At 34.1% G+C, this 16,097-nt stretch overlaps 1 protein-coding gene across 1 annotated transcript; it reads left to right on the top strand.

The window, feature by feature from the left end:
- The first annotated feature begins 5,926 nt into the window (after nt 1–5,926).
- Nucleotides 5,927–7,691, top strand: LOC107768505 (dof zinc finger protein DOF3.6). The gene is made up of 2 exons (XM_075237412.1): nt 5,927–6,256; nt 6,453–7,691. The coding sequence occupies exons 1-2, from the start codon at nt 6,206–6,208 to the stop codon at nt 7,281–7,283; spliced, it is 882 nt and encodes a 293-aa protein (XP_075093513.1). The 5' UTR covers nt 5,927–6,205; the 3' UTR covers nt 7,284–7,691.
- Nucleotides 7,692–16,097: the final 8,406 nt, after the last annotated feature.

Below are 16,097 nucleotides of genomic sequence, written 5' to 3'. Positions count from 1 at the left end.
GATTTTTATTTGTGTATGGCACTCCCCAAAATCATAATTTACTAGATCAATGTTGGACTTCTATCTTGCATTACCATGCTCTAGATGTCCAATCAGGAACGTACAAGAGGTGTTGAGTTCCCATATCGGTGAGTGACGAGTTATTTGGGCTCCGTATATCATCTTGAACAATTTTCTCATGAGCTAACTTTTGAGATTAAGTTATATATAATATCCATTTTCTTAATACAAGCTTTCATTGTTTTATTATTTAGTTAAAATTTATGTGAACATACAACTAGCTAAATTTACTTACAATAATAGGTGACTCTCTATTGCAAGCAAGTTGACTTACAAAATAGGTGATTCTCCATATTATAATTTCTCCATGCAATTTCTGATTAATTGGGCCACTGAATTCCAACCGTGAATGGTTAGAAAAAAAGAAGAAGGGAAAAGCTATAATAAAACGCAGAAACTTATACATCCCTCTAATAGTCACACACACACACACACACACACACATATATATATATATATATATATTTATGTGTGTGAGTGTGTGTTAACCACTCATGAGTGTTAAGCACTCATGAGTATTAGAAATGATTTTCTGTAGAGAATATTAAACATAGAGATTAGAGAAAATTTTCTATTTGGTCGAGTTGATTCAAGTAATAAGCCATGATATACTGAAATTTTTATTTTAAACTTTCTAATTCTTATATTTTTTCCTATATGGCATAGAAATTTTCTTCACACACGTAATTATAAAAATAAAAACTTTCTTATACTGCTTTTGGTGTTTAGAGCAATGTATGATTCATCTTAGTTTAAGCACACTACTCAAATTCTACTCGATACCGAGTCAATAATTCGGTACCAATTTGATCCTATCGAGTTTTTTATGTATTAATACAACAAAATATATTTAAGCTAATTAATGAAGTCTTTTAGTTTGCTTCTTAGCAAAATAAAAGATAGAAAATTATTGGATATGCAAACTATTGAAGATAATGATCAGGTTACCAAACCAGATAATTATGCGATCACTTAGCCTCAGTTTACAAGAATTAGGACTCTTTGTATTATCTATCCTAGAAGAGTCCTACTCTATGTTGTATAGCTAAAATATAGGATCAATATTCTGTATAAATACATATGACACATGTAACCGAAAATATATCAATACACTGCCTTCTTGATATTGTCTTTGTAGCATAATTTCACATAGTATCAGAGCTTCTTTGAAGCCAATCCTACTGCCAAAATTCAGTTCTTACTACACAATATCAACTTTGTCCATATGGCTTCCAACACCTTTTCAACAGTCTCTCATCATCATCTCATTGCTTCATGTCTTGTGAGATTGAAGCCCTCTAACTATCTAATATGGAGAACACAAATGATGCAACTTATCCAAGTAATGAGGTTGAATTATCTCATTGAAAGAAAGCCATAAATTATAAACATAGAAGGCACCAATGAAAGTAGTGATAAGGACAGTGGCAAGGGAGTTGACAAAGCCAGTAAGAAAAAGGCTGATATTGTTGATGACTAAGTTGAAAAAGATGTCTTGTTAAGGAGCTAGATATGTGGGGAAATGTCAAAATAGAACATGTATCTCATTGTAGGATGCATGACTGCTAAACAGATGTGGGAATACCTGAAAGAAACCTATCTGCAAGCAACAAAGGCAAGGAATTCCAGCTGAAGCAACAACTTCAAATGATCAAGCTTGGCAGTAGTACCATCGATGAGTATCTGAAGAAATTTAAAGGCATTTGTGATGGCTTGACTGCCATACACAAGCCTGTAGATGATGATAGCAAGGTCATCAACTTTGCTAGAGGTTTGGGTCCTAAATATAAAACTTTTAGGACAATGATGCTTGAAAAATCACCTTATCCAACTCTAAGCCAGTTGGTCACTTCCCTAAAAGGCTTTGATCCCAGAGAAGATGAATGAGATGATCCACAACAAGTGAATCACAATATGGCATTTGCAGCACAAAGGACATACGACAACAAAGGTAGAGAAAGTTTCTCAAAGAGGTAACATGAACTACAGTTCAAGAGGTAGATGCTTCAGGACTACTGGACAGAACAACAATCAAAACATTCAAGGATCTGGAAATACTGCTAAGGGACAGGAAACCATAGAATCATCAGCCTGCCAGATATGTGGCAGGAACAATCACACCGTAATAAAGTGCTTTTACAGATGGTACTTCTCTTATCAAGTACCAGAAGATTTGCCACAGGCTCTTGCTATACTCAATGTGAATAGTCAGAGTGGTGGAGACAATGCTCACTCTATGGATTCTGGAGCAAGCACTTACATGACCAACAATTCATGTAACTTATCCTACCTTAAACCTTACAATGAAATGATAAAATTGTAGTAGGAAATGGACAAGAACTGGATATCACACATGTTGGAAAAGGAACAATTTTTGGTTTAAGGATGAGTGAAGTGCTAGTAGTTCCTAAGCTCAAAAAGAATTTGTTATGTGTAAGTAAGATTACTAGAGATAATTGCTGCTCCATTGAGTTTGATGATTCATCTTTTGTTGTAAAGGTTAAGAGGACAGGGAAACTGATGGCCAAGGGTGCTAAAAAGGAGAGATATATGCCTTGAATGTGGACAACCTACTTGCTTTGAGTGCAACACAGACAACGAGAAGCTCTAGTGATATTTGGCATGCCAGACTTGGCATCCAAATTCTAGATCCTTAGAAGTACTTAGTAACAATAAGTCTATCAATGTCACATGTTAGAATAAAACTCTTACAGTTTGTGTTAGTTGTCAAATGGGAAAAGGTTGTAAACTACCATTCAAGTTGAGAAATAAAGTTTAGAATGAACCTCTATTGAAAATTCACTGTGACTTATGGGGTCCTGCTCCTGTTGAATCTTCCCAACATATAAAATACTATACTTTATTTGTTGATGATCACAGTAGATATACTTGGTTGTATCCTTTAAAAAGAAAATCTGACTTCTTTGTAACATTTGTCAAATTTCACAAAATGGTTGAAAAATAGTATTCAAAGAGTATCAAGATTTTTCAATGTGATGGTAGAGGTGAATTTTCAAGTTCTGAATTTGTTAAGTACTTAGAAGACTTTGGCATCGTAAGACATATTTCATGTCCTCACACTCCTGAGTAAAATGGTATGCAGAAAGGAAATATAGACATGTAGTGGAAATAGGATTGACACTACTACTACATGCTAGATTACCTTTATATTTATGGATTGAAGCATTTCTCACAGCATTATTCTTGATAAATAGATTGCCATCATCTGTGCTTAAAAAGGAAACACCATTTCACAAATTGCGTGGTTCACACCCTGATTACAATAGTTTGAAAGTGTTTGGGTGCATGTGTTTCCCTTACTTAAAGGGAAAACACAAGTTCTCGCCTAAGTCCTATTCATGTGTGTTCATTGATTACAACAATTTGCATAAAGGCTATAGGTGCTATCATCGAACCACAAGGAAGGTCTTTGTGTCAAGACATGTTGTCTTTGATGAACTAACACTTCCCTATGTGCAGGAAAACACGACAGACAGTGCACCAAATGACTCTAGTCATATGGCCACCTTCTTTGAATTTTTCTTAGAATCACAGGCTAAGTCTGGTTCATCAGACCCCACTCCTGCAGCAGAAGTGTTGGGAGCTGAACATGATATTGTTGCAGCTGGTGTTTCAAATAATCAAAGTGCTGTGTTGGGAGCTGATCATGATGTTGTTCCAATTGATATTTCAAATGATCAGGATGATGATATTACTGCTCAAACAGTTGTTCCAATTGCTGATCACAGTGATGTTGTTGAGTCTGATCAGGATGAGGTTGTAGAGGTCACAAATAGTGTTGCTCATCCGTCTGCAGACATGCAAAACTTAGACACTGATGAATTGCACTCAGAAAAATTCTATTATGGGTCTGAACATAAATGAACTGCAAGATCTAAAGGGCGCAACGGACATTTTTCAAACAATAACAATTGAAAGAAATCTTGTTTAAATTTTAATTTTTTCGGTTAAATAAATACATCTTTTTATCAAACAGTAATAATGACTTCAACCGCCTGAAAATTTTGACTCTTTTTCGGATCTTCCTGTCTCCTGATATCACTATGAGTCTTGTCAAAGGGCAGGATGCAATATTCTTTACGTATGTTGATATACTCCTAATATATTCCTTATAAAGTCAAATATAACCTTATATTATAGTATAGTGGGATGATTGTGATTTCTTCATCCTTAACAATTTCAGGAAGATTTCAAGTTTGATCAATTTTGGAAATGAAGAACTTTTTGACAGGAAATACTTTATTGATCCTTAATAGGTTTATCTACTATGAATTCAAATTACCAGATCAGTGAACTTAGGATACTGAATGATTATCTAAAGGAAGAAGAAATTTGTCTAACCTCATATCATCCTAGGCAGTGTTATACTAAAGAATTAATGATAAATACTGTTGAAGTGTATTATTATTTCATTTAAAATCTTAAAGCTATTAGAGAGACTATTTTTTAATAATATAATTATATTTTTGACATGCTCCCTCACGCGCATGCCTTTTTATTTTTCATCAGCCACACATCTGAAAATACTTTTGATAATGAATGTCGGTCAGACTAGAATTCATGCCTCTGCCTGCTCCAATACTATGTTAAAGTGTGTTACGTACCAACAACAACAACAAAAGTTTAAGTACCATCTCATTTAAAAAGTTAAGTTGTTAAATAGAACAAACTTTTTAATTACTTAATTATATTTTTAACGCAAATAAAACATAGATTAAATTAGTGCAGCCGCATATAATAATGATATTCTTGCTCAATATCATGGAAGAAATGATCTCTAGCTCCTCTCGTACTAATTAAGAGTTCAATGAAATGAAGTTCACGTAGTCGAGACACTTCTAAAAAAAACACTTGCTACTAGAATACTCTATTAAATATTAAAAAATTCCAAAACGTCTCTCCACGACTCCACGTGTTAATTGAAACCAAATTGCATGCACGTATATACAAATCGAACGTTTAAAGTAAATTAAAGCTAGCCATCAACTTAAAAAGATAGAAAACAGACAAGAGCAAAAAGAGAAAAGAAGAAGATGAAGATGAGAAGAAGAAACCTAAACAATAATAGTGGCTTAGCTTTTACCATTGTACCATAAAAAAGTAGTATAGTACTATAGTAGTAAGGTAGTAATAGCCATTACTTATCCCAACACAAGGCAAACACAAAGCTAAAAAGGGGGTCCAAAGAATATCACTCTCTTGATAATTGTAAAGCTTCTATGATTTGTTCACTACCCCATTTAGAATTTCTATTACGTAAGAGGATCCCACCATAAACAAATTGATAATGTGCACATTTTTTATCTCTTTATTCATGCAAGTGAGGAGTCACAACAAATAAACAACGATTGAGGTGGAATGGATAAGTTACTCCTTCATTATTAACCAGAAGTCTATAGAAGTCTAGAAATCGAGTCTTGGATACAGATTTGTCTTTGTTAGAGAGCGTTTTACCTTCCATGTAAAATTTTTCGACACAAATCTAAATTTAATCGGGTTCCAATATAAGTATCGAACACCGGATAAAAAACTAAATAAGTAAGGAGTCACAACAAATAAACAACGATTGTGGTGGAATGGATAAGTTACTCTTTCATGCTTAACCAAAGGTCTCGGGATCGAGCCCTAGACATGGAGTCATCTTTGCTAGAGAATGTTTTACTTTTAGTATAAGATTTCATATTCGAATTTAATCGAATACCAATACAGATATCGAACAACGTATCAAAAACAAAAAAAGTGAGGAGTCACGACACTACTTTTCTCAAGCACTATTATGAATGTAGTAGTCCAAGGGCATCAACAAAGAAAGCTTAAATACGAAGGAACTTCGCCCACTCAAATTTACATTACAAAACCCTAAAAAGATAGTAATAAAAACAAAAAGAGAAAGAGAGAATGTGATGAGGGAAAAGTAAATTAAACTAAACAAAGTTCTCTTCAATTCTCCTCTGTATCTTTAATTCCTCCATTTTCTTTCTTCTTTTTCATCCTTTCTCTTTGTTGGGGGGCTCTGGTATTCCCTTCTTCTCTCTTTATTGTGATTCTCCACTCATATATTTCCAAAAAACCCATCAACCTTTATAAAAGATAAAGAGTAAAGAGATCAAAGAAAAAATAAACCATGATTTTCTCATCTTTTCCAGTCTATTTAGATCATCCTAATTTGCAACAGGTATGGCCTTAATCTTCAATTTCCACTTTGATACATCTTCATCCTTTAAAAAAAAAAAGCAGATTAAAAAAGAGTAATATTCATATTCCTTTTTTCTGCTAGTCTTTTTGTTGAATATACCAAATATATATATGACTACTTGAGTTGTGAACAAGTTTCCTAACTTGCTTCTTTTTTCCTTGTTTTTTTTCCTCAGTTACAACAGTCAGATCATCAACAAGGAAACTCTGGCCTTGAAAATCCTCAGCTCCCACCACACCAGCTACCCGCTCAGGTGGGTGGCGGGCTGGGCTCGATCAGGCCCGGTTCCATGGTCGATCGAGCCCGGATGGCAAAAATTCCACTGCCAGAAGCTGGACTAAAGTGTCCTAGGTGTGATTCAACAAATACTAAGTTTTGTTACTTCAATAATTATAGCCTTACACAGCCACGTCACTTCTGTAAGAGTTGTCGTCGTTATTGGACCAAAGGAGGTGCCATGAGAAACGTGCCAGTTGGAGGCGGCTGCCGGAGGAATAAAAGAAGTAAAAGCAGTAACAACAACAGCAACAATAATATTTCAAAATCAACCGGAGGACAAATGGGTAATTCTAATATTATTATTTCAACAAGTGCAAGTCCTTCAAGTTGTAGCATGGAAATTATTGGCCATCAATTTTCACAACCATCTACACAATTTACACCCCTTATGGCTGCTTTCCATAACCTAAATAATTATGGAGGAGGATTTGGTACTGAAATGGGATTTCAGATAGCGAACAACAACAACAACAACAACAATTTATTGCCGTCTTTGGCAGCTAACTTTGAGCATACAACAAATTTATACTCTTTTCAAGTTCAAGGTGAAAGTACTATTGAAGCATCAAATGGGGTTTCTCAAGTTACACCACCAGTGAAAATGGAGTCAAATTCTACCAAACAGTTTTTGGGTAGTTTGGAAAATAATCAATATTGGGGTGGTGCAAATTCTTGGATAGGGTTTTCTGGTCTAAATAACTCTTCTACCACCAGCCATCTTCTATGATCTCTTAACCTTAATCCATATGTTAATTAACTTCATTAATCTTGAAGTTTCTCACTTTGTTCTCAATCTAAACTGGAAATGACTCAATGGAATTATTAACTACTCAAAATGTTCAACCCTAATATTATAAGAAAGTGAAGGTTTTCTTAAAGCTGGCGCTTGCTATGTTGAGGATGCAGTGGAGATACATATTTATTCCTGGTAGGTTTTGTATTAATCTAAATTAAATGTGTATCTACTGTACTTAAGTTTGTTATCTTTGTTTTTAATTATCTCTAGGTTGTTGTAATTTTTTGGAGGTTCTTTTACAATGTGTGTGAAGTTATATATGTGTGTGTTTTCTTTCTGATTATTATGCTATTTTGTATCCATTGGAATAGTTATAGTTAATTAATTTGTAATATTAACTTATTTCCCAAGTCTCAGCCCTAGCTGCTGCAAGTTCACTAATTATATGTTTAGCATTGGATTTACGATATAATTCTCGAGTTATATATATGCTCACCGGCCTCTTTCATGCAAGATGATATCAGAATCTTATAAGAGGGATCCAAGCTTTGAACTAGGTGATTTCTTCCCGTCGGTTTAAGTTTTAGTGGAGCCTTAACGCAACTGGTAAAGTTGCTACCATGCGACCAGGAGGTTACGGGTTCGAGCCGTGAAAACAACCTCTTGCAAAAATGTAGGGTAAGATTACGTACAATAGCCGTATAAAAATATTTACACGATCAGGTTCTTTATTAGGTAATTTCAGCTGGTAAATTTTTCGTAAGCATTAATCCGTAATCTGGTAAAAAAGATAACTTATCACAACATAAAATTTACCGATAGTGTTAGAAAAAGCTTTACGCTGTATCGTCAATGCATATAAGTCAAATCTATTTTTCTAAGAGTTTAAGTGCTATGCATTAATAATGCAAAAAATATTTAAACAATTAGTTCATTTACTAGGTAAGTAAAGGTGAATCTCTTGATGAACATTAAATTGATAATTTGGTAAAATAAAAATTAACATGATATCACATGTTAAAAGTTATTGATAGTATAAACGAAATTTTACATAGTGCATAACTTAAATTCTTTCTCTAAATGGCTTAACTTTTATAGATTGATAATGTAACATAGTTTTTAATTATGCTATCACGTAATACAGAAGATAACTAAAGATAATCATCCATTAAAAATGAATTAGGAACCTGAAAAATAAGAAAAATTAACTACTGTAACATGTTAAAGTACACACATATTATAAGAAATCTATATTTTCCACATGACCATATACGTATGTTAAATGTGAGATCCTCTATTGCGATGCAGTGCTTGGCTATAGTCAATTAAAAGGACAGTCCGATGCACAAAATGTTTCGGATTCACGCAGGATTGAATTACACTCTAAGAGGGCGTTAAGTAAATCATTGATCTACCCTAATATAAGCATTAATGGCTGATTCTAAGGCTCGAACCCATGACCTGTAGATCATGCAAAGCCAGTAGTCAATTAACTGAATTAAAATTCGGAAAGGAACAGACAAGAAAAAAGGTAGTTGTCAAAGAAAGAAAACGCCAAAGTTCCACTAAAAACCATGCTAACTATTTAACTGCAGGCAACCATAAAAACACAATGAAAGAAAAGCAGGATTTCTCATCATATTCCGTTAAAAGACAGATAGAAGAGAATAATACAGTAACATGGGTTGTAGTGGGATGAATAGGATCCCTCCACCCTTAACCAGAGACCTCGGGTCTGAATCCTAGGTATAGAAAAAGTCTTGTTAGGGAGCGCTTCCCCCTTAAATGGATCTTGCACAATGCGAATCTGGCTATAGTCGGGCTCCAAGGCGAATACGAACACAGGGCGGGAACCAAAAAAGAAGAAGAGAATAATACTATCATGATATGATGACACCATCCCCTTCCCCACAAACCAAAAAACCTACGTCAAACCTCTATCTCTCTATCTTTCTCGTTTTCAATTCCTCTTATTGTGTGTCCACTTCAATTAGTAGTAATATTAAAGCCTATACTAAAGGGATAATTTGGAGGCCAAAATCTTCAAGATTCATGATTACATGAAAACATCACAAAAAGAAGTGGTAGTCTAAAAGAGAAAAAGAAAGGACCAAAGAAGAGGATCTTTACTTTTTGCAAGGACCAATGTTACATCTCGAGCAAATAAGGGTTTGATTAAAGTGATAGGAAACCTGCTGTATAAATGAGGTAAAAATCTAAAGCTGACACTGTTAAAAACAATAAATTAAAGCAAGTCCCTAGCTCCTTTAATTTAATCCCAAGCACCCACTCCCCAAAATACTGTGTACCAAAAAAAGAGAGAATAAATAAAGAGAAAAAGAGAAGGGTTCTACGCTTTTCTTGTCTGTTTATAAGACTTGAGCAGGGAATACAGTTAGCATTTGGAAATTGTAAATAAACTAGAGGTGGAGTTGTTACTATAGCTTGGTTTAATGTTGCAAGTACAAGTGGATAAGTGACTTTAAGTTATAGCATTATCAGCGGGTAATTTTGGGCTTTGAGAGGCGTGCCAAATACTTAGAGCCCGTTTGGACATAAGAATTTTTTTTCTTTTTTTCGAAAATTTTCCACTTTTTTTCGAAATCAGCGTTTGTTTATAAAAAATTTAATTTTCACTTAAAGATGCATTTTGGAAATTTTTCAAAAATTTGAAAAACTCCAAAAAGTTGTTTTTCAAAGTTTTAACTCAGATCACTCACAAAACTTCAAAAACAACCCAAAATTATATTTATGTCCAAACACAACTCTAATTTTCAAATACCATTTTCACTTGAATTTTTTTTTTAACTTTTTATTTTTGTGGAATTTTACAATTCTTATGTCCAAACACCCACTTAGTTTAAGGTATTAATTGCCCCCACTACAAGTCGATTGCGATTGAAATTGGCAATAAACCTTATAGGTAAGGGTATTCATGGTTCGATTTGGTTGATTTTCCCCTAAAATAAAAGTAAACCAATTAAGTTTATTTTTCAAATATGAGAACCAAATCAAATTAATTGAGTCGATTTTTATCGATCAGATTTTTGTCGGCCTTTTTTGGTATTTATGAGTTTTTTTTCTCAAAATATGTTACATGGACTATCAAACACATATTCCACCAATTATATTATAGCATAATACTATCAAGCCATTTATTTTTAAGAAAAGTTATCTTCTAATATATCTTGATGAAAATTAAATTAAAATGTGATAAATATTTTAAGAATACAATTAAAGATAAGTTATTTTTAACATGAAATATATTCTTGAACTTATCAAAATAAAGACTATAAATAAAACTAGAGAGTAATGGCAAATATCTTATAAATTACTATAAAGATAAAGAACTAGATTATAAACTAATAGTACAAAAGATTAATATGTACTGTAGAATTATTCAAAATTTATATAAAAATATTCATATATATGTGTAATTAAATATTTTAAATAGGTATTTATATAGTCCGTTAGTTTTGATTTTTTCGGTAATTTTTTTCTTACACCCTAAATCAAACCAAATAAATTAAAAAACCAGAACCAAAGCAAAATAAAATAAAATATATTGACCGTTTCCATCAATTTTAGTCGATTTTCTATGTGCACCCCTACATACAGGATACAACACAGCCATATCTGGAGGCAGTAATTATTGAAAGTGGAGAACACAAATTGATTAAAATTTGTAATTAAACAACCGCATGCTTATAAGTTATAATGCCAAAGGGAGGAAGTTAAAATTTGAATTGCAATTATTCAGACTAATCGCCTTATATGTTCTTTTAAATGGTAACTTTTCAGAAAACAAAGTTTGTTAATGAAAGTTTTTACTTTTTCTTTCAACCAGAGACCACCCATGAAATTCAAACATTTTCTTATATATTCTTTATCGTGCGTATTTATTTATAAGCATTTACTTGTAATTATCATATAAATGACCTAATTATAGTAAGTATTTTCTACAAGGTGAATGCACGAAATTTAAACTCAAAAGGTATTATGTGCATGTCTGTGTCCATGCATGAAAGAATATACCCCACCTCCGCCCACGCAGATGCCTGAAATGTTTTGATTTTCCAGCTTTCGCTTTTTCTACCAGCTCTCTCTCTCTCAAGGGAGGCTGGCAAAGGACACGCATACAAAGCCCGGATCTGAAGTTTATGGGCTGTGGACTTGTCACTACATATATACTCTTAGCACTCATTTAGTTACTAGGTATGCAATTAAATATTTGTACATATTTAATTGATTTTCAAGATCACTACTAGAAAATCGTAAATTTTCGTCTGGAATATATTATCGGCAATTTCCGATGGAATCCGTCGGAATTGTCAAAAAAATATCAACTATATATTTTCAAAAAATTTTCGACCATATTTTCGACCAAATCGGCCGCAACAACGCACATGCAAGTATACGCGATCGTCAAGTAATAAAGTGACTAGAAGTCGGATGTCGAACCCACGAGGACTTGTGATTAACTATTAACTAAATTAGACTATCCTAACTATCTAAACAAGAATTAAACCTAGAAGTATTTGATTCTAAATTAATTAAAATAAAGAAAAACAAATAGTAAACTCTCAACAAAAGGATAGCAACTTTTTATATTATGATTGTGATGAAAACGATCAAGGGTTATGGGCTATCTAATAATCATATTGTATTTTTCAATTGAAGTGACTAATTAATTTATCTGGTTTATAGGTTAACAGGGTTAATATTGCTCATAAGAATCTGTCGAGTTCTTACTCGCCTATTCAAGCTAACCTAACACCTATATGTTTATGGAGTTAGAATTAACAAGAACGCATTTATAATTCCTGTAAATCAACCAAGCAAGGCAATTAGGTATATGTCTATCCTAACCGCGAATCCATTCCCCGATGCCCAGGTTCAAGAACTTGCTCAACTCAATCCTATATGCAATCTAGAATTCCCACTTTCGAGTTCAATTCAAGATTCGTAAATAGTATTCAATTGGTGATCAAACAATCAAATAATTAAGTGCAAGATTGAATAAATAAACCAATATGATAAATTAAGAAGGCAAAATCAATATCCGAATAATAATAGTCATGAAAGAATCACAACCCTAGAACGTGAAGTTTAGCTCCACATAGACATGGTAGCAAAACAACAAATCATACAAAGAAACATAAAAATTACTAAGCTTGGTGGAAGAAAAGATGAAACTCGGCCTCCACAGCGGCTCTGTGCTTGTGTTTTCCTCTCAAAATGTTCTCCCTTCTCTCAAAATAGGTTTAGGTTGGCTTTTATATGAGTTGGGAGCATCTTAAGGTCAAAATGAGTCCTAGTCGAATTAGGACGTGTTTGCGTTTTGAGCATCCAGGGCAGCATGGGGCCCTGGCCCTCAACTTTTCAACATTATGTTTTGTGTGCCACAGGTAGCGCCCCATGCTGCCTGTGACCCTCAAATTCGCACTTTTGCCTTTTCATCTAATTTTCACTCCAATTCGCGCACTTTTATCCCAAATTGCATCTAAATAATTCCTACACATAGAAATACCACAAATTAGCACAATTTATTATATTATACATCTCAAATCTACGAGACATGAGTAAAATGTGAGGCAATATATATCAAAATATGCATACATTAAGCTAATCATCAACACCCCACACTTAAACGTTGCTCGTCCTCGAGTCAACCAATAAATAACTCTATCTTTGAGCACTCTACACCAATTAACATGGTTGATAGCAACAATTAAACTCTAGAAAATACAATCACATACACTTCCCTTTACTCATGTCATTCTTTAAAAATATTCAAACAAAGACAACATACTCACAACAATCCCTAAACTCAAAAACCGACTCAACGTCACAATGCACTCATTGCTTGAACATCCAACGTCGTAGAGAAGTCTAATAAAGTTACCTATCCCCCGTGGAATCATGTGCCCTTACAACAAGAACAAGAACAAGAGAGCAAGTTCAATCCACACATTCAAATCTCATGATCAAATATTTTTTAATGACTCACATATATCAAAGAAAATCGCTCACTTTCACAAAGAAGTCACATGCATGCAATTGGTACCATAAGCTTGCCCTTAATGTAAATCTCTACTAATGTAAGCTCGCTCGATCTAAAATCAATTAGGACTTTTTCATGATTGTAATGTGGGCTAAGGGAAGAGTAAGATATATTTAAGGAATAGTGTCTCACCATCCTAAGGACTTTAACACATCACCAAATAACTTAAGCGCAAATTCTTCAACACCACTTCAATTTCACAAATAATATCACCCCCCCCCCCCAAAAGCGTTCCCTTCTTCTTTAAGCACTACTTTACTTCATACCCACTAGCAAGAACAAGACAACAATTTATTCGTCTACATTTTTCCTTTTTTTTCCAAATTTTTCTCTCTTTTTTACCAACTATTTTTTTTCAATTTCCGCTAGTGGTGTATTATTTTACAAAACAAGTGCACATTTCTTCCTTTCATTGGTTCCACTCAAAAGTCACCCCATACTTAGTCCCTTTTTACTTCTTTTAGCGCTCATTTCACAATCAGAGTGCTTTAAAAGGTAAAAGGATCAAAACAATATCAATTAAATATAAAAAGGTAGAGGCTTGTAATGTGGGTGCCAAATAAAAGTCTATAGGCTCAAAAGAGTTAACTAGGGATAAATTTTATTTATGGTAAGCAATAAAGCTAAAAGAAGATCAAAGAAAGCCTAAAATTATTTTTCAAACCGAGCATCACCTAAAATTTCGCTTCAATTCACATACCGGGCAAGTTCTAGACACAAGTATAATACATAGACTACACAAAAACCTCACCACACATGGAACATGACTCACTAAGGATTCACGGAGCCATGGGATGCAAGTATTCACGGAGCCACGGGATATTAAGCATTCAGCACAAAGTGAACACAAGTCAAGAAAACGAGACATAAGCATCACAAAATATGCTATCCAAATAACCAAGGCATCATAAGCACTTTTAGCATATAAGGAAGATACTACGCATGCCTAAGCCTAAATATACTACTATCAAACAAGTCAAGGGTGCCTAGGACTCTCATCTTTCTTCCTCCATTTATTTCCTAAATTCTAATCTACTCTAAAAATAAAAAAAAATAAAAGGAGAAAGTACTACCCGGTTCAAACTACATCCCATGAAAAAAAAACGAGGCACAAAGAAAAATCACAGGGGATTATGTTAGAATATATGAATCCACCAAACTATAGAGTATCTGGTCCTCTATGAGTTTCCACTGAGAATTCTAATTAAAATAGTAAGTAAATGAGACAAGGAATTTTTACGTGGAAAAATCTTGACTCAAGGGGACAAAAACCATGACTTACACTTGTAGGCTTTCAACTTCACTAATTTGTAATCACACTATTACAAGCCACTTTGTAATGACTCTATTAGAAAGCTTCAACTCAACTAACTTGTGATACACTTATCACAAGCCACTTTGTCACTCACTAGTTACAAAGACTTTAACTTATGACTATCTCTAATCACAACAAACTCATAAGGTTTATCATTTTGAGTTTCCTAAAACAAGGCTTCTAAGAAATCAAGATAGGAGTTACAATGAAGAATAAACAACAAGATTGCAACTCAACTACGGATACACATAGACTCAATGTGGAACTGATCCTTAGTGGGGTTGTCTTCTTGTTCTTGACACACTTGTGACTTCAATGCTGGATCAGATCATTAATTTCTTGAGAGAATATCACTAAATGCTCAAGTAAAAATGTCATGTGCCTTGCACCATGTTGTTATACAATCAAAGACATCCCTAAGATGATGTCAATTCTTGGTTGGTACACGCCTCTTCCCAATGGGAAGTGACTGCTGCACTGTCTGCTGTACTGTCACGTGTACAATTGTAGGAAGTTACTTTCTGCAGTTGCTTTCCAGCTGTATAGTTGACTTGTACTTCTGTCAGAGAGCGTCCAGGGATCAGATCCTTGTCTTGTTCCTCTTTTCTCTTTATTTACAGTTGTCGCGCCACTTTTTTCTCACGAAATTGGGTTTATGACATTTGAGAGGACAACTCGTTCCCTTTTGGGAATTGGGTTTGAATTGAAGAGTCGCCACCTAATGATTAAAGTGCATTAGGACACTAAGAAGGGTTTGATTTAGAAAATCAGAGATTTGGGTAAGGGTTTGAAATTATCCCGAGGAGAAGGTGTTAGGCACCCCTCAGGATCCACTAGTATGGTTTCCGGCCAGGCTATAGTTGTAACTTTAAGTACAAATAACATATAGGCAAGTAAGGCTTTCAAATAAGAGGGGATTTTCACGTAATGGTTACAAATAAACAAAAGTAAGAAAAAGGAACTAAAAGAGTTGATTTTCTTAAAAGAAATGGTAAAAAAAAGATTTAAAAGAAACAAGAAAACAAAGGGAAGGGGGGTCCTAGGTTTATTAATAATATGGATCACTCCACACAACATTCAGTAATCACTCCTCAGTGAGGGGCTACACGTGATGTTATCGCGTGGTCATCATATCTATATCTACCCTTCCCACACCGTTAAGGTATTAAAGCGCAGATTGGTCTCGTTTACTTATTTGTATGCTATTACCCGCCCCCAATCCTATCAGCCCCGGAGGTACTTGGGACTAGTATTCCTAAAAGGGAGGAGAAGTTGGGCTTATTTGTGGTTTCAAAGGTAAAAATACTAAGGCGACAAGAAAAAAAAATATATAGCAAGTATGGGAAGCGCATAAGCAAATAAGTCTCAAACAGACCTCCTTAAATCAAAGAAAAACATATAGTTTAGCATGTCTTACACGTACTGA

The sequence above is a fragment of the Nicotiana tabacum genome, chromosome 18, assembly GCF_000715075.1.
Source record: "Nicotiana tabacum cultivar K326 chromosome 18, ASM71507v2, whole genome shotgun sequence".
NCBI classification, from domain to species: Eukaryota; Viridiplantae; Streptophyta; class Magnoliopsida; order Solanales; family Solanaceae; genus Nicotiana; species Nicotiana tabacum.
The sequence above is the reverse complement of the archived record's forward strand: the minus strand, read 5'-3'. Positions and strand labels throughout refer to the sequence as shown.